We start from the raw sequence: 15,856 nt of genomic DNA, 5'->3' as shown, positions 1-15,856 counted from the left end.
TTAATCAATTAAAGTTAGATTCAGTTGTTAATTGATATAGATTATAAAATTATTCTTCTAAGTATTTAATATATCATGCATAATTGTATGACAAAAATTAAAATAGTTTTCTAAAATTTAACTGTTTTTTACTTTTTACACAGATATCTTTGCTTGGGGTATTAAAATTGTCATTTTTCTAAAGATTAAACCTGTTTTTCTAGTAACACCAAGCATTAATTGCTTGGTTTAAACTTAGATATGATGTTTTTATTGGTAATGATATTATGACAGCATTTAATAAAAAAAATTAATGTTTTTAATGACCAAAATACTCGTTACCAGATAAGAATGATATGAAAATAAAAGAAAGGTATTATAGAATACCTCAATCCAAGGGTCTATCTTTTTTTTTTCTTGCTTACCAAGATTCGAACCGGTGCAATATGAAATTATCATACAATAATTGCCATACACACCAGGAGAATATCAGTGATTAACTATCTGCCATTTATTTTAAAATATCTACGTTGAAGCTTCTTTTTTTGGGTACACCGTCAGATATATGAATTAAATATTGGAAGGGTGAGATTGATGGCCGGAAACAGTAGTATCATTTTTAAAATTTTGCAATATAGTCCTCCTATAAATTACAACTTGTAGGTTAATTAATTTGCAAAAAGGTGGTTGACGGCTGGAACACTAGCAGAGTGTTTTTCTTGTCCAAAAATGCTCTCAATCCTTTAGAGCCAGCCGTGCTTTAGATTTCTTACAAAGCTAGCTAGCTAGCTGTTGGGTACAGCTCAGTGCTGCACTGCTGCTATAAATTTTCCTGAATTTGTTATTTTATTCTTTTGGGTAATAATTTACCAATGGAGATGGATTGAGCTCATTAAACCTTAGCAGATAGGCTGTGTTTTATTTTATAGCATTGTGTTGTAATTTGTTTGCAAAACTGAAGCTATTCTGGTTTCTTGTATAAAAAAGCCAGTCATTTATTAACCTTTGTTCATGATGAATTTATAGAGGAATGTGGCAAATGCCTTGAGGATTGCCTCAAGTAAAAAATATATGTGGTCTAGAAAAAAAATCACATTTTGCAATAATTTTTTTAAAAAAATTCACATTAATAAATAAGATTTAGGAAGTAAATAAATCACAAAACCATAATTGTAGTAATTAAAACAAAATAATATTTTTTTAGAGGAAAAAAACATATATACTCATTGGAAACTTACAATTTAAGATTCGATTGAGATAAAAAAAAAAATGGCGCAGCTAGATTAATAAATTGTCGTGTATATATAAGTAAAAGGATAGGGCAGCTATAGCAGCAACAAAGAGAAGCGCATTCGTCTGGTTTCTTGAATTCTCAATTTTTGGAGATTGAAGAACCGTGGCCTAGCATTCAAGGTTCTTTCTTTCATTTCACTTTGTCCATCCCATAGAAAATTTGTTTTTTTTATACATAGAAAGTTTTAATGATAATGTAATTATAAATTTATTAGTTTTTTTGGTACAGTTCACCGTGGATGATCTTGTGTTTTTTTTTTTTTTAATTTTATATATATATATATATATATAGAAAATGGGTCGTAAAAGAATAACATTGAAACCTATTTCGAATGAGAGATCTCGTAAGAGTACTTTCAAGCAAAGAAAGGAAGGACTAATTACAAAAATTTCTCAACTTTCCACCATGTGTCGAGTTGAAGCCTGCTTGATTGTGTATGATGAAATGAATGATGATGTTGGAACAATGACTTGGCCCAAAGACCCCACACTAGTACGTCCCATCATTGAAAACTATGAGAGTCAAAGGGCTGAGAAACCTCCCAATACCTTTGTTATTGATGACTTTTTCGAGAATAGGAATAACATGATTGAATCTGAGATTTCCAAATTGCATAAACAGGCTAGAGAGATCAAGTATCCAAGTTGGGATCCGAGTTTGAGCAATATGGGAGACGAACAATTGAGGGCATTCATTGCTAATGTGAATGCCAAGATTGAAGCTTGTGACCAGAGAATTGACATGTTGAAAAATACGAACCAAGATGAAGCCAACAACATCAACTCCATGCAAAATATGCATGGTTCACGCCAACTAAATTTCATGCAAAACATTTCTCAAAGCCAAATCATCCCTACTCCTGCAGAGCCACTAGTACTTAATGATAATAATGGGAGGGTATTGAATTTTGCAAATTCAACAAATCAGGTTGGTGGAGCTTCTAGTCATGGAATTAATATGTTGAGAAACATTCAACAAGATGATGCTAATTGCTCTAGTTATATGCCAAGCATGGCTCAAAGCAAACTTAATTGCTTGCAGAACAACTCTCAGAGCCAACTGATCACACTTCAAACTTTGAGGTCACTCAAAGCAAAAAATAAGATGGTAGATTTTACTAATCAAGTTGTTGTTCCTCAAGATTCAATTAATCAACTTGGTGAGTCTTTGGATTGGACTAATCATCATGGTGAATTTGAGTGGGCCAATGGACTCATTGGGGTTGAGGATTGGTCTAATCCACTAAGAGTGTTGTTAGGTGCACCCAACATTTAATTAAAATACCAAAATTGTCCCTACACTTTTTTCGTATTTGTGATGGATGTGTGTAAGGATGATCCGTAAATTGTACGGATCAAGTTAATCCGTAAGATCGATACGGATCAACTTGATCTGTAAGCCTTTTACGGAATAATACGGATCAACATGATTCGTAAAAGTCTTACGGATCAAGTTGATCCGTAAAAAGCTTACGGATCATGTTGATCCGTATTGTTCCGTAAAAGGCTTACGGATCAAGTTGATCCGTAAGGTTTCTATGGATCAAGTTGATCTGTAAGTCTTTTACGGATCAACTTAAATGGCTTACGGATCAAAGATATTTTTATCATTTTACCTTAAGTGCTGGGTGCACCTAGCAACACCCATCCACTAAATGGTGATATTGTGGATTGGACCAGTCAACGTGATAAATAAATCTTGTAGAATAAAATTCTCATTCAATCTCAGAATGATCATCAAGGAGTAGTTTTGCCTACCTTGCCACCATCACTAGATGGACTTCAAACAGATTACCGTAATATACTTTTTTTTTTAAATGGCTAACTCTTGAGTAAAATTTGGGTTTTTATGCTATTATTTAGTTTATTACGTGGAGTTTCTTTTAACTCTAAGTAAGTTTTAAGCACTTTGTTTTTGGCTTGAAAGTGCTTTTGGTAGGAAATGTAGGTTTCATGTTTGTAGAAAGCGCAGGCTTTGGTACGTTGGTTTCGATCGTACGTAATTTTAGAATATCATCTATATTATTTGTGACAAAGTTGATGTTATTTCCATTTCATGACACAGTCATATGCTCGAATAAAGGAATTGATAAATGTGTTTGAAAATAAAAATATACAAGATTCCTACAAGATTTCTGATATTTTTTTCTAATTATAAATTGAATCTGTGCATATTACTAATATTGATTTTATTAAATTGCAAAGACTGTTTCCAAATTTAATTTATTCCACATTATCAAATTTCAAAACTTTTATTTTCATTTGTCGCTGTTATTATCCTAAAAGATCTTTATCAAATTGAATATTCTTATATATGTCCAAGTACTACTGTAGATATTACAAAAAAAAAAAAATAGGCATGATTAATTAATCAATTTTAAATTATATGCATTCAATTTCTACTTTTTTTTTTAAAAAAGTAAAAGACTTAACTAATTTCATTCAAAATAAGAGAAGAAATACCATACTTAATATATGATTAAAAGTATGACTACTATCATAAAATCTTGATGCCCTAATAAAGAAGTATGACTACTAGCATAAAATCTTGATGTCCTAACAAGGAGGTGTCAACAACATAATTTGTTAGTGGCCTCGCAAAACTCACCAAAAAGTTTAGATAATGAGATAGGCTGACTTTACATTTAGTGATAGTACAATAAAATCTAAAACACCTTTGCATCCATGTAGAACTCCATCTGCTTCTACCTTGCTGCAGTCCACTTCAAAAACAACATTCATCATGTTAAGTTCTGCTATCCATTCCATTGCTTTCAATAAAGCCCAAGCTTCAGCTGCTCTTGGTTCTGGAACCCCATAGGAAAAGATGGTTATTGCTTGAATAAAATTCCCTTGGTGTCCACGAATGCAAATACCTACCTTAGTTTGCAATACTCCCTTGGTGACAAATTCTATTAAAGCATTGAGAGTGAAAATAAAATAAAAAATACATTAAACTATAAGGTATTTTTTTATTCAAAAAACAACCAGCTAATGCATTAGATTAACACTAGAGATCCCAACTAAAGTGGGCACCTATAACGTTAATCAACAAAATCATCCCACTAAGAAATATTGTTACAGAAAAGAGAGGTAAACAAAATATAGCATGGGAGATATGTACCAAATTCATGTGAATTCAAATTATTTGAATCTATAGTTCGTAAGACCATGATCTATTTTTATAAGCTATAAGCTCGAACATAAGTAACATTTCAAAAATACTAAAAGATGGTTAAAAAAACTACCAACACATTTTGATAAAAAATAAATTTATAAGTTGGTAAACTAAACTAATCATAAATTAATTGAAATGACTTGTAAAGAAATTGGATTTGGATTTGAATTTTAACTCTGATTGTTATAATGTGATTTGCAGATGCTGGAACCAAGATTTTGTGTCGTCTGTATTTCAAAATACTATAGCAATTAGTAATAATCAAGAGGGTTGTCCACACACGTGCTTGTTCCAAAGTTTTGAACAATGATCCTTCTTTTTGTGGAGGTGGCTTGATTAACGTAACCACACGCATCATAAGTTGTTTTCAATATTGTAATGATTGAATATTGATTGACTCCGCCCGAAGGCTTTGTTTGGAGGACTATGAGAATCTCTAATTCTAATGGATTTTTTCCCAAAGTCCATTGTGTAATTATTATGCTAGATTCCTAATGTAGCATAATTTTGCCTTAAAAAATGTTACATGTACCTTCATTATATTATTTAACACTTAGAAAGAAGAATATATATATATATATATAAGATTTATGATATGAAAAGAAAAAAATATTAAAAATAACAAAATATTTATGTATTATTATTCCATTGTCTTTTGCGAGTACCATGCAAACAAGTCACTTCGAGGCAAGTCATCACCGGCTAAAATATTTCATGCATTGTGGACGAAATTTTGCCACACCAAAATGCAGTACTATGTTGACTATCCTGATGTTAAAAGAAAAATCATGATCTGGTAAGATGAGTGAAAAGAAAAATCATGTGAAGCTAATTTACAGGTAATGTGACTGTATGTGAGGTTGATAATGGGCTTACTTATATAAAGAAAGAATTAAAATATAATCGTGACTTCATTTAAGTATTTAGATAAAATATCAATAAATGAAAATATTATAAAAACTGTTAGTATTTTCTTATTTTCTAAAATGATAAATATTTTGAAACAAACTCAAATACTTAAAATAAGTGATCTACAGGTGGTTGAATAAAGTCAAAACATTTAAGGTCGACATAAATTTGGTGGATGGCAGGGGTATATATCTTATTTTTATGAGAAGAAATAATATAAACATTTCACATGATGAAGGCATAGTTTTTTTTTTTTACAGATGATGAAGGCATAGTTAAAGGTAAAGTTAAATGGGAAATAGTATTAAAAAATTGAAATCGAATTACACATAGGTCCGTCATTGCTTGGCAAGACGACATGCTAAATTAAATATGTGCATTTAATTGAGTCACTAATTAATATTAATGCATATGTGTTTTAATGTGATATTATTCAACTAGATAAGTGCTAATATAATGTACATTTATAATAGCTCAATATATAAAAACTTTGTTATAAATTAGAATAATAGTATTTGTACCATATATCCTACAAATTCGATTGATACTCGAATTATAATAATTTTTAATTTCTCGCGATCAAGCATGACACTCATAGAAGTAATTAGTCACTATCACTTCTCGAAATATGTAATTTTCTGATTAAACGTATATATATATAGACCTAGTGGAAAATCCATCAAGTATATTATCAATCATTTCATATATAGATGAAAAAATACATCAGGCTCAATTGAATATTGAATTGATAATCGAAGTCATTTTTGTAGGTACTTCACCTAACATCGGATTAAGAGGTTAAAAATTATACTGAGACAAGGGACGAAAGGAGAAAGATAAACAATTAGTAGGAACTTAGACGGAACAATATTTAAGATTCAAAAAATTAAAATATATCGAATACTTTTTTAGTAAAAAAGTTATATATTAACTAAAAAATGTTAAGCATTGTGGTTGTTTTTGTCGGCATAGTCCTTTAACAGAAATTAAATTGTTAGTATAAATATCATGAGTCTGATCGGCCTGATAATATAACTCGCCATATAAGTCATAATATTTTATTGAAATTCGTTATAGTGTTAGTTTAAATTTATAAAGTTTATATCAATTGCTTCATTTTTGTGAAACAAAAGTTATATCAATAAGACTGATAAAAATTCAATTTATTAATATATGGAAATATTTGTAGTAATGTATGGGATAACTTGGTTAATATGAAGTCTTAAAGAAACATTAGAAATATAATCTATCATAAAATCATGTGGGTTTATTTGTTGTAATTTAAACAAAAACAGAAGAAGGTCAAAACAAGTTGTGTGGATGAGGGAGTGAGGGCGGTAGAGGTCCACTCTATCCCACAAAGATAGCGTGTATATAGGAAATCGAATAAATGAATCATAGTCGTTCTTGCTCGATTCCATGTTACTTTTCAATCGTAGCTTAGAATTTGAAATTTGTGGGTCGGATTTGAATATTTGATAGATATGGGTGGTGGGAAGTGGGAACTTGCCGACCTAGGAAAGAAAGGTAGCCATTGGCACTTCTTTCATCTACTTAGTGCCCATTTTGTCTATGCTACTATATTCTTCATTCATTAGATTTTATTGTTTTAAATTCAACTCTATATTTTAAAGAGTCAAAATGAATCGGATTATATTCTTCACTGTGCATTTTATTGTTCATTGATTAGCTTAGATTAATTTATTGATTTTTTTTATAAGAAAGAGAATAAAAATGTGGTATGATCAATAATCGTTGCTTTTTTTATATAAATCATGGCTTGCAAACCTTATCATAACGCAAGTGATTTCAACTAAATTGACACTCCTAATAACTAGAATCATTTCTCACTAATTGATGATTCACGCGTTTATAGTGATTAAGATTTTTAATTGTGAATTTCTGATATTATATATATATATATATATATATATACACACACACAAACAAATTATTAAAATTCATCCAATATATATTTTTAATTTAACAATTATAACTTTTATATTTTTATTTCTAGAGAGCACCACTCATTCTAAAATATTATTTTGATTAATATTATTTTCGCCCCACCATTAAACGGATGTTTTCTCAAGTGAAAAAGTTCACGAAATCTTAAAAAAATAACTGAAGTCTTTATCATTTCGAGTATTTAGATTCTATTCTAATTCAAGTAACTAAGGTTAAGATACATCTCCAGTTTTGGTGAAGTTAGGAAATTAATTTAAGTTGACCAAACTTCACCTACTTACTTACCTAATATTTATTATCCATTACTGGGTCCCAAATAGTTGACTAACTTAATTGAGTAAAGTAGTAAACGTAAACACTTAACAAGTTCTTAGTTAGTATTTCTTTTCTTTTTTTTTTACTGAAGCTTCTTAAATAATATATTTTATTTAGCTTAAAAAAATATAGGTAGTCAAGGTGCTACTCAAGTTCCATTGGTGTTTTTTAGTTTGAAGTTCTATTAAAATAACTGATGAAAACCCAAATCCAAACGGAATTCCGGACCACATCCAAACGGGATTAAATAAGATTAATAAATGTTGTGATCAATTGATATTTTCCTCTAACTTCTTTTTTTAATATTAAGGAGGGCCTAAGCCCCAAGACCCTCTCAATTTATCTTTTATCTAATTTTTATCTTTCTATTTTTTAAATTTATGATTTTAATTCTCCTACTTTTTAATGGATACATTTCTTCTTTTACTTATAAAAAATTTACGATTTTAGTTTTTTATTCGAAACATTTCATACTTTATTTTTAAAAAATCGACAATTTAATCCTTGTAATCAATTTCAAATATTTACTTATATACTCTATAAATGTTCACTGATGCATATTTATTTATTATTCACATTATAACTTTTTTCATTTAAATATTTTAGCTGCTAACAAGTTTAATACTTAATTATGTTAAAAATTGACAAAAGAATTAAAATCACATATTTTTTAAAAGTGGGACAAAATATCTCAATTAAAAAATAGGAAGATTAAAATCATAAAAAAAAAATTAATAATGAGAGATTAAATGTCTAAATTAAAAAATAAAAAGATTATAATCACAAATTTAAAAAAAAAAGGAAATAAAAATTATATTTTAACCTATATTTGTAAACAAAAATCATTTGTAGTTTGTAAAATTCAGCTGGAAATCACACTGTTTGGAATATAAAACATAAGCCACACGCATTAGTTTCTTTTTGTCTCTTTTTTGCATTAAGATAGAAAACTACGTACAAAAATTCTTTTGCTGAGAATCCAATCTCCATCTAATACATAATGGTGGAATTTTTCCGATACTTGTATTTCTTCCAAATATCTGGACTAGTGCTGTAGACAACCCACAAGTGTCACGCAGTTGGCCAAAATCAAACAACTCAGCTACACTCGTATGACAACCAAAACCTTACTTTCTGATCTCCAAAATTTTATAATTTTTTTACATAATTTTTCCGTAAATATTTGATCCCCTGTAGAAATCCTCAAACAGAATTATTTTTTTGTATGATGATTTATACATTGAAACAACAAATTTAACTAGACACTATATAGACTATATATTAAACTTTAACTCAGTCACAACACCTATGAATTTTATTTATTTATTTATTTTGAAAAAATCTTCTGCATACATAACTGTATGCACTTCATAGTTGGAAAAAAAGATCGACCTGTCTGCCGACCTGAAAATCAGTAAATTAGTAAAATACTGAAATCAGTGAGTTGTTTAAAGATTCAGATAAAAACTAACTCAACCAATTAAAATTGTTTTATTGGTGCCAAGTAAAAACCTAATGTCAATTTACAAAAGGTAACATAAAAAATCTCGGACGATTAATTAGAGACAGAAATTAAATTACTAACAAAGAGTGTATTAAAATAATAAATTAAAGTGTATATTACTAACATTTTTCAAGAATCAAGTTCAGTGTATAGTGTTTTTAATTAATTAATAATATAAAAATTATTTACACTGAGAGCATATAACTATTAAATTTTAATTAAAAAATAATGCTAATTAATATTACATTAAAATTTCAAAATAAATAAAAACAAATTTTCTTTAAAAAGTGTCAGGTCAAAAGCAACGGGATAGTATCTTAATAAACATGTGTATAATATAAATAGAGGTATGTAATATAAAAATAAACACAATTGAAGAATATATATTATACAAATATAAATAAGCATGTGCCTTTTATAAATAAATATATAAAATAAACATGCGCATAAATAGCCAAATATAATATCATAATAATTGAAGAATAAAAATTGGACAAATATAAATAAACATGTGTATGAATAGACGTATATAATATCACTATACTAAAAATGCTTTGGGCACATGTGGTCATATTTTATTCAAATAATAAAATATAACAATTTTAATAATTATTATCTAAAAAGTACTACTAAATATAAAACATTTGCAGTTACTTAAAATTATTATTGAATGAGCCTTACATTCTTAAATGAGAAGTAATTTTATTAACTTTTCATATTCATATATTAATCAATGTGCTTGAGATCATAATGAAAAAATTAAATATGAGATTACTTATAATTAGATATTAGATAATAAAAAGTATATAAACGTGGGGTGGTTTATCGTTTATATGAAAAATGACGTAAATATCTACATTGGATCAACACGAGATGAACACACGCACGCAAATGGAACCTTAGTATTTTTTTTTAATTTTTTTTTTTTTTTTGCTGTCCACAAGTAAAATACGAACCTAATAATAGCAGCAAATAGTTTTCTAGTAGTGAATAAAATAATTTTTTTAAAAAAAAAAAGAGAAGAAGAAAGAAAGCACAGCACACAACATTGATGATGATGATTGATACTTATACCTTTCCATAATTCCAAAAGGTGAATTCCGAGTTAATTCCTTTTCTCCACTCTTGAGTCACACACATATATATATATCCCTCTCAAGCTTCCATTTCCTCAACTCACGTATTCTGTTGGGGTAGAAAGCAGAGAAGAATGAAGGAGGAGTTGGTGGTGCAAGAAGGGTACCTTTTCAAAGAAGAGACGAAGCTCACAGTGCTCAAAACATCCCTCTTCTTCAGCGGTGATGGCTTCGCTGTCTACGATTCCAAGGGCAACCTCGTCTTCCGCTTCGACTCCTATGGTCCCCTCGCACGTGACAAGGACGAGCTTGTTCTCATGGATCCCCATGGCCGTTCTCTTCTCACCCTCCGTCGAAAGGTACAATTTCTTTCCCTCTCGAGGTAACATGTACTAGGATTTCAACTCGACAACACCGATTAAGTCGAAGAATTCATGTCTATTCAGTCTCTTGTGAATTCTTTTTAAATCAAAATCTTCTTTTTAATTGATAAACTGGGACATTGATTTTGTACGGCAGAAACCGAGTCTTCATCAACGGTGGGAAGGGTTCAAAGGGGAGAGAAAGGACGGTGACAAACCCGTATTCAGCGTGAAGAGATCGTCGATCATCGGACGGTCGAGGACGAGCGTGGCCGTGGAGGTGTATGATAGCCCCGGTGTGGAGTACCTCATTGAAGGGTGCTTCCCGCAGCGGTGCTGCAAGGTTTTCAATGCCGCTAAGGAACTTGTGGCAGAGATTCGTCGCAAAGTGGACCCCACCACCAGCGTTATGCTCGGGAAGGAAGTCTTTTGGCTTTGCGTGAAGCCTGCTTTTGATGCGGCCTTTGCCATGGGAATTGTCTTGGTACTTGATCAGATCAACGGTGAGAATTACTTTGATGATAGAATCGTGGAGCCAGCGGTGCACCCTGCTACAGAAGATCCGGGGTTTGTTTCACCGGTTCCAGTTTGAGATGAGATTTGTGTTTTCTGATTCTGACGTTTTACTCACTGATCGTTCGAGTGTTCCCTCTGAAAGGGTTTTCTTCTCTCTCTTTTTTTTCTGGCTCGTCTCGTTGTTTTTTTTTTTTGTGTAAAAAAAAAAAAATAATGATGATGTTCTGGATCATAATCACTATTCGATCTTGTACATTTTATATGCATAGAAGATAAAGAAAAACTCATATGAATTTCCCATGTCTTGATCATTGGCTGAATGGATGATTTCAATTAAATGGTTTAATGCTGTACAACAACACCTTCCAAACCTGAGTTATGGTTCAATTAAATAAAGTTCCTTTTACCATTTTCACAACAATTTGCAAGTATCTTAAATTTAGATCATATGTCAGGGAATTTGTGAATGGTGACAGACTAGCTATTTCTAACCATTAGCAGTTTAAGACAATTTGTCATGATATTCCTATAAAATATTAATTTATAGCGATTTTAGTCCTTCCACTAATCTACTATCTGAGAAGCAAAGCAAAGGATATTAGCATTCTAAGCACGCTGACATCTTGGACTTGAAAAACATTTATTTTCTAACATTTAGATAATCTATTTCACCTACTTTACTTCAAACTTAAACTACTACTTGTCCCCAAGCATCAACAACAATAAAACAACTCTGAATTTAGTTTTTGACCTTATTTCCAATATAATTGTACATCTATTAATCTTGAGGAAAATGAGCAAAATTGTTTTTCATCTTTTAGTTTGTAATTACTTAAAATCAAATAACAAAAAGTAATAGCAGGCTCGCTCAAATGATCAGCTAAGGGGTGACTTATTTGAATAGAAGAAAAATGCATACTATATATATGTAGCTAACATATAAAAAAGCAGTTGTCATTTTTTAAGCTTTATATCTTATATGGTTTTTTATCTTACAAGTTATCCACTTTATGATCTATCAAAGATTACATTTTCCTTAGTCCGAGTTTCATCTCTGGAGTAGGATGAAGAATCCAAAAAGAAACTTATGATAAAGTCATTGTCCGGATAAAGTGTGTATATTGAAATGAATGTAACTTACCTTCTTAATTTTTTGCTACAAATTGTCTTATAAATAATGACAAGGACTAAATTTATTGGTGGACCTATATGGGTTTTAGGGGTGTTTTTTTATTCCCTCATTTTTTAAAATTCATTTAATTTATACAAAATTTTATATTTTTATATTTTATTTTATTTATATTTATATAATTGAATCCATTAATTTTATTTTTTATAATTTATTTTTACTAACTTAAGGTCTTGGATTAAGTGTTTCTTATCACACGTGTGCACGTGGTGGTAGTTGGTTGGTCAAAGCTGACTACATGAGAGTCTTGAATAAAGTGCCGACCTTACTGATCAAAAGCTATCTTGAATAATATAAGTGACATCTTATTCTCTAATTTCATGCATTCTTACTCGCATAGCGAATAAATTCTGTGGAGATGATATTAAGCGGGCAGACAGTATGGTCCATCTTTCCTCCTCTATGCAGAATAATTTGTTCGTAACATGCCCCAAGAAAGGTAAGAAATAAAAAAAATAGAATTAGAAAAAGCAAAGAAAACAAAAGGGAAGAACCTTAGCCGTATATATCATTGAATTTCCGTTTCGATAGTCTTATTTTGTATAATTTGGAATAAAGAATGCTACACATCTAGCTTAATAGACCAACCATAAACACACAAATTAATGCAATCAAATTAAAGAGAAGATCAAAGTGGTGTGAGAATCTGCAGAACTGTAAAGGGAGTCAAATTCCCTGTTCATATATCACTATTAACAAATGAAATTTGTCCACTTGTCGGTTGGTAGTCCACCGCAATCGCGTATACAGAATGAATCCCATCGTTAATTAATTTAAGGATCCATATTCATATCATGTATGCAATATATAGTCATAGATATGCCATCCTGATATATATATTAATGGATATTAGATCCATGTGTCTTACAGCATGATGATATTATTATTCTCATAAGATAATATTATTGTAATATTATCTTTTATTATATTATTACTATGATATTTTGAGTAAGGTATCACGAGTTCAAGGGACTACATATCATTGTTTGCTTCTATATCTATCATACGACAGGAATTCATTCTACGTAAAAATATGATGATTAAATTTAGATCGTATAATCAAATATAAACTATTAAAATTTAACGTTAAGTGACCACTTAAAAAATCATGTAATTTTTAGACATTAAATCTTAATTATTCATTTATGATTATATGATTTATAATTATATAATTCAGATTTAATATATATATATATATAAAGGACTTATCATAGGAGAGAAAGTTATTCTAATGAGGATAAAATGATTAAATCTGAATCATATAATTAAATATAGACAGTCAAGATGTCATGTGATCATTTAAAAAATTATGTGATTTTTTAAAATTAAATATTAATCATATATTTATTATTATACTATTCAAATTTAAGCATCTCATTTTTATATAAGATGTTTCATCTTATAAGATATGTCATAAGAATAAATGTTATGATATTTTTTTCTTATAAATGTATAATATTTACTATCTCTTGATATTGCTAAATTAATACATTTGTAATTATTAATTTAGTGATAAAGTACATAAAAACACGTATCAAAATATTATTCAACATTTTTTTTATGATTTTAAAGATGTATATTAATTATACTTCAAGAATTCTGTATTTTTTTCATTTTTAGTATACTTCTTTCTCTATAATCACTTTTGGAAAAAAAATACCACTTACTAGAATTTATTACATTTGTTAATTTTGAATTTTAAAGTTAAAATGAAAAACGTTTGTTCAAAGGGCAAATTGCACTTTACAAAAAATGTTTAAATTACGTCGTCCATATACTTTGAAAACCTACACCCCTCTCTTGAGACATAAAATGTAATACATTTCAATGTAAATGTAATTCTTAGTAATTTTAAGTAATTACGAAGGAAACATCATTAACTTTGGATTTTATATTAACTTCAAAAGAAAAAGGTTTGGATTTTATTTTATAATATATATATATATATATATATATATATATATATATATATATATATATATATATATATATATAATATGATATTCAAATATGAATTAATGCTTTCCATAGAGGATTATCTATTAATTTTCTCTCATTTAAGCTAGGACATAATTATTTTAAACTGTGAAATATATACAAGTTTAATCCAAATTGCTCGATTAGAGTTTTAAAAACTGATAATATGAAAACTAATTAAATGACCTTTTGGTTAATTTTGAATGTGAACATTGTTGTTGATTGTGTTGAGGCCTAATAAGAATCTGATAACTTAGGATCAACCCAAGCTAATTAATTCGTCTTTCACGTTGGTTTACTGTCTCATCATGCTTTTTGGTCTTTGTATCCAAAATGTATCTTTCAAAGACAAAATGTCTAAGGTACATATCCACTTACAACATGTATAATATATAATTGTTTAAATGAGTTATTTATCTAAAATTTATGAATTCTGTCACATAAATTTTAAAAAAATTTATACAAAAATTTCCTCTAATGTTAAAGTTACTTAGAATAAGTGTTTAATTTCACTAACATTAAATTTGATAATTAAAAAATAATGATTTAATTGATAAGCTTGAATCAGGAACACAGTATCAAATCATCTGCACCAATAATGAGTAACTCATGAAGCAGATACAATTGGAAATAGTCTTACTTGCATGATATATATACACACACCTCCTCTTCTTGGAGCGGGCCATGGCATGGGCATTCTTTCTATGGTAAAAGAACACCCTGTCACCAAACTTTTTCACCCTTTATGTGTATATAAATACTAGAAGCAAACACCTTCTCATGTTGAAACTTTGGTGATTTTCTTATTTACTTGCGCATATAATTCTCATTGAATTAGTGTCATTGGAGTTTGACTGCTTAGGAAATTGACATGATGTATATGACTAGGAGAAATATAAAAAAATTATGACAATTCAGTTAATTAAACTTACTATTTTATTTGATGATAATGCTTCATTAAAGTAAACTCGGGATAATATGTGTCCCTGCCAACCCCGCACTCAGACGCAAAATAGACCAAAACCGATATTTATCTTCTTTCTTTTTTTTTCTATTACAAGGTCGATAACCACTTTTAGACTAGAGGACGGAACCATATGTGAGGACCATATTAACAGAATCATATTCCTGCATGCGAGGACCATATTTTGCTATAGGTTTATAATAAAGACACTTATGCATGCTAAAGCAAAAGACAAAAGACAAAAGTACATGAGATTAGGAACCATTCCTCGTCTGCGAAGTATATGATACATATCCATGCCCTAAATGCTTTGATATACGACCTAGCTTAAAAAGTTGTCATTCTCAGTGGGTTAAGGTGTAGTTGATTGTCAAGATTACCTCTTACGATACTATATATAAGGAATTGTCGGTGGGTTACATAGATAGTAAGCTGGGAGTTAGTTAGCAGAATTAACTTAATTTTGATAGTTTGCCTTCTAATTGAGCAATTATTATTTTTTATATGGTATCGTAATTAGTCCATGATAATTCACAAGCTAATTGGACCATTATAATATGAAGCCCTATTTAGAATTGATACCGGGCTTTTCTTCCTGCACGTGGCTTTTTCTTCTACACCTAGTG

General features: G+C 29.4%; 2 protein-coding genes across 2 annotated transcripts; both read left to right on the top strand.

The window, feature by feature from the left end:
* Positions 1–1,678: 1,678 nt before the first annotated feature.
* LOC114423962 (agamous-like MADS-box protein AGL103) lies at positions 1,679–2,548 on the top strand. Its single transcript, XM_028390858.1, has one exon. The coding sequence runs from the start codon at positions 1,679–1,681 to the stop codon at positions 2,546–2,548; it is 870 nt and encodes a 289-aa protein (XP_028246659.1).
* Positions 2,549–10,249: 7,701 nt separating this feature from the next.
* On the top strand, positions 10,250–11,509 carry LOC114422456 (protein LURP-one-related 5-like). The gene is made up of 2 exons (XM_028388819.1): positions 10,250–10,581; positions 10,742–11,509. Exons 1-2 carry the CDS (start codon positions 10,357–10,359, stop codon positions 11,174–11,176), a joined length of 660 nt encoding a protein of 219 aa, XP_028244620.1. The 5' UTR covers positions 10,250–10,356; the 3' UTR covers positions 11,177–11,509.
* Positions 11,510–15,856: the final 4,347 nt, after the last annotated feature.

Source organism: Glycine soja, chromosome 8 (genome assembly GCF_004193775.1).
Source record: "Glycine soja cultivar W05 chromosome 8, ASM419377v2, whole genome shotgun sequence".
Classification (NCBI taxonomy): Eukaryota; Viridiplantae; Streptophyta; class Magnoliopsida; order Fabales; family Fabaceae; genus Glycine; species Glycine soja.
Note: the sequence above shows the minus strand (reverse complement) of the source record. Positions and strands in the feature narration are given on the sequence as shown.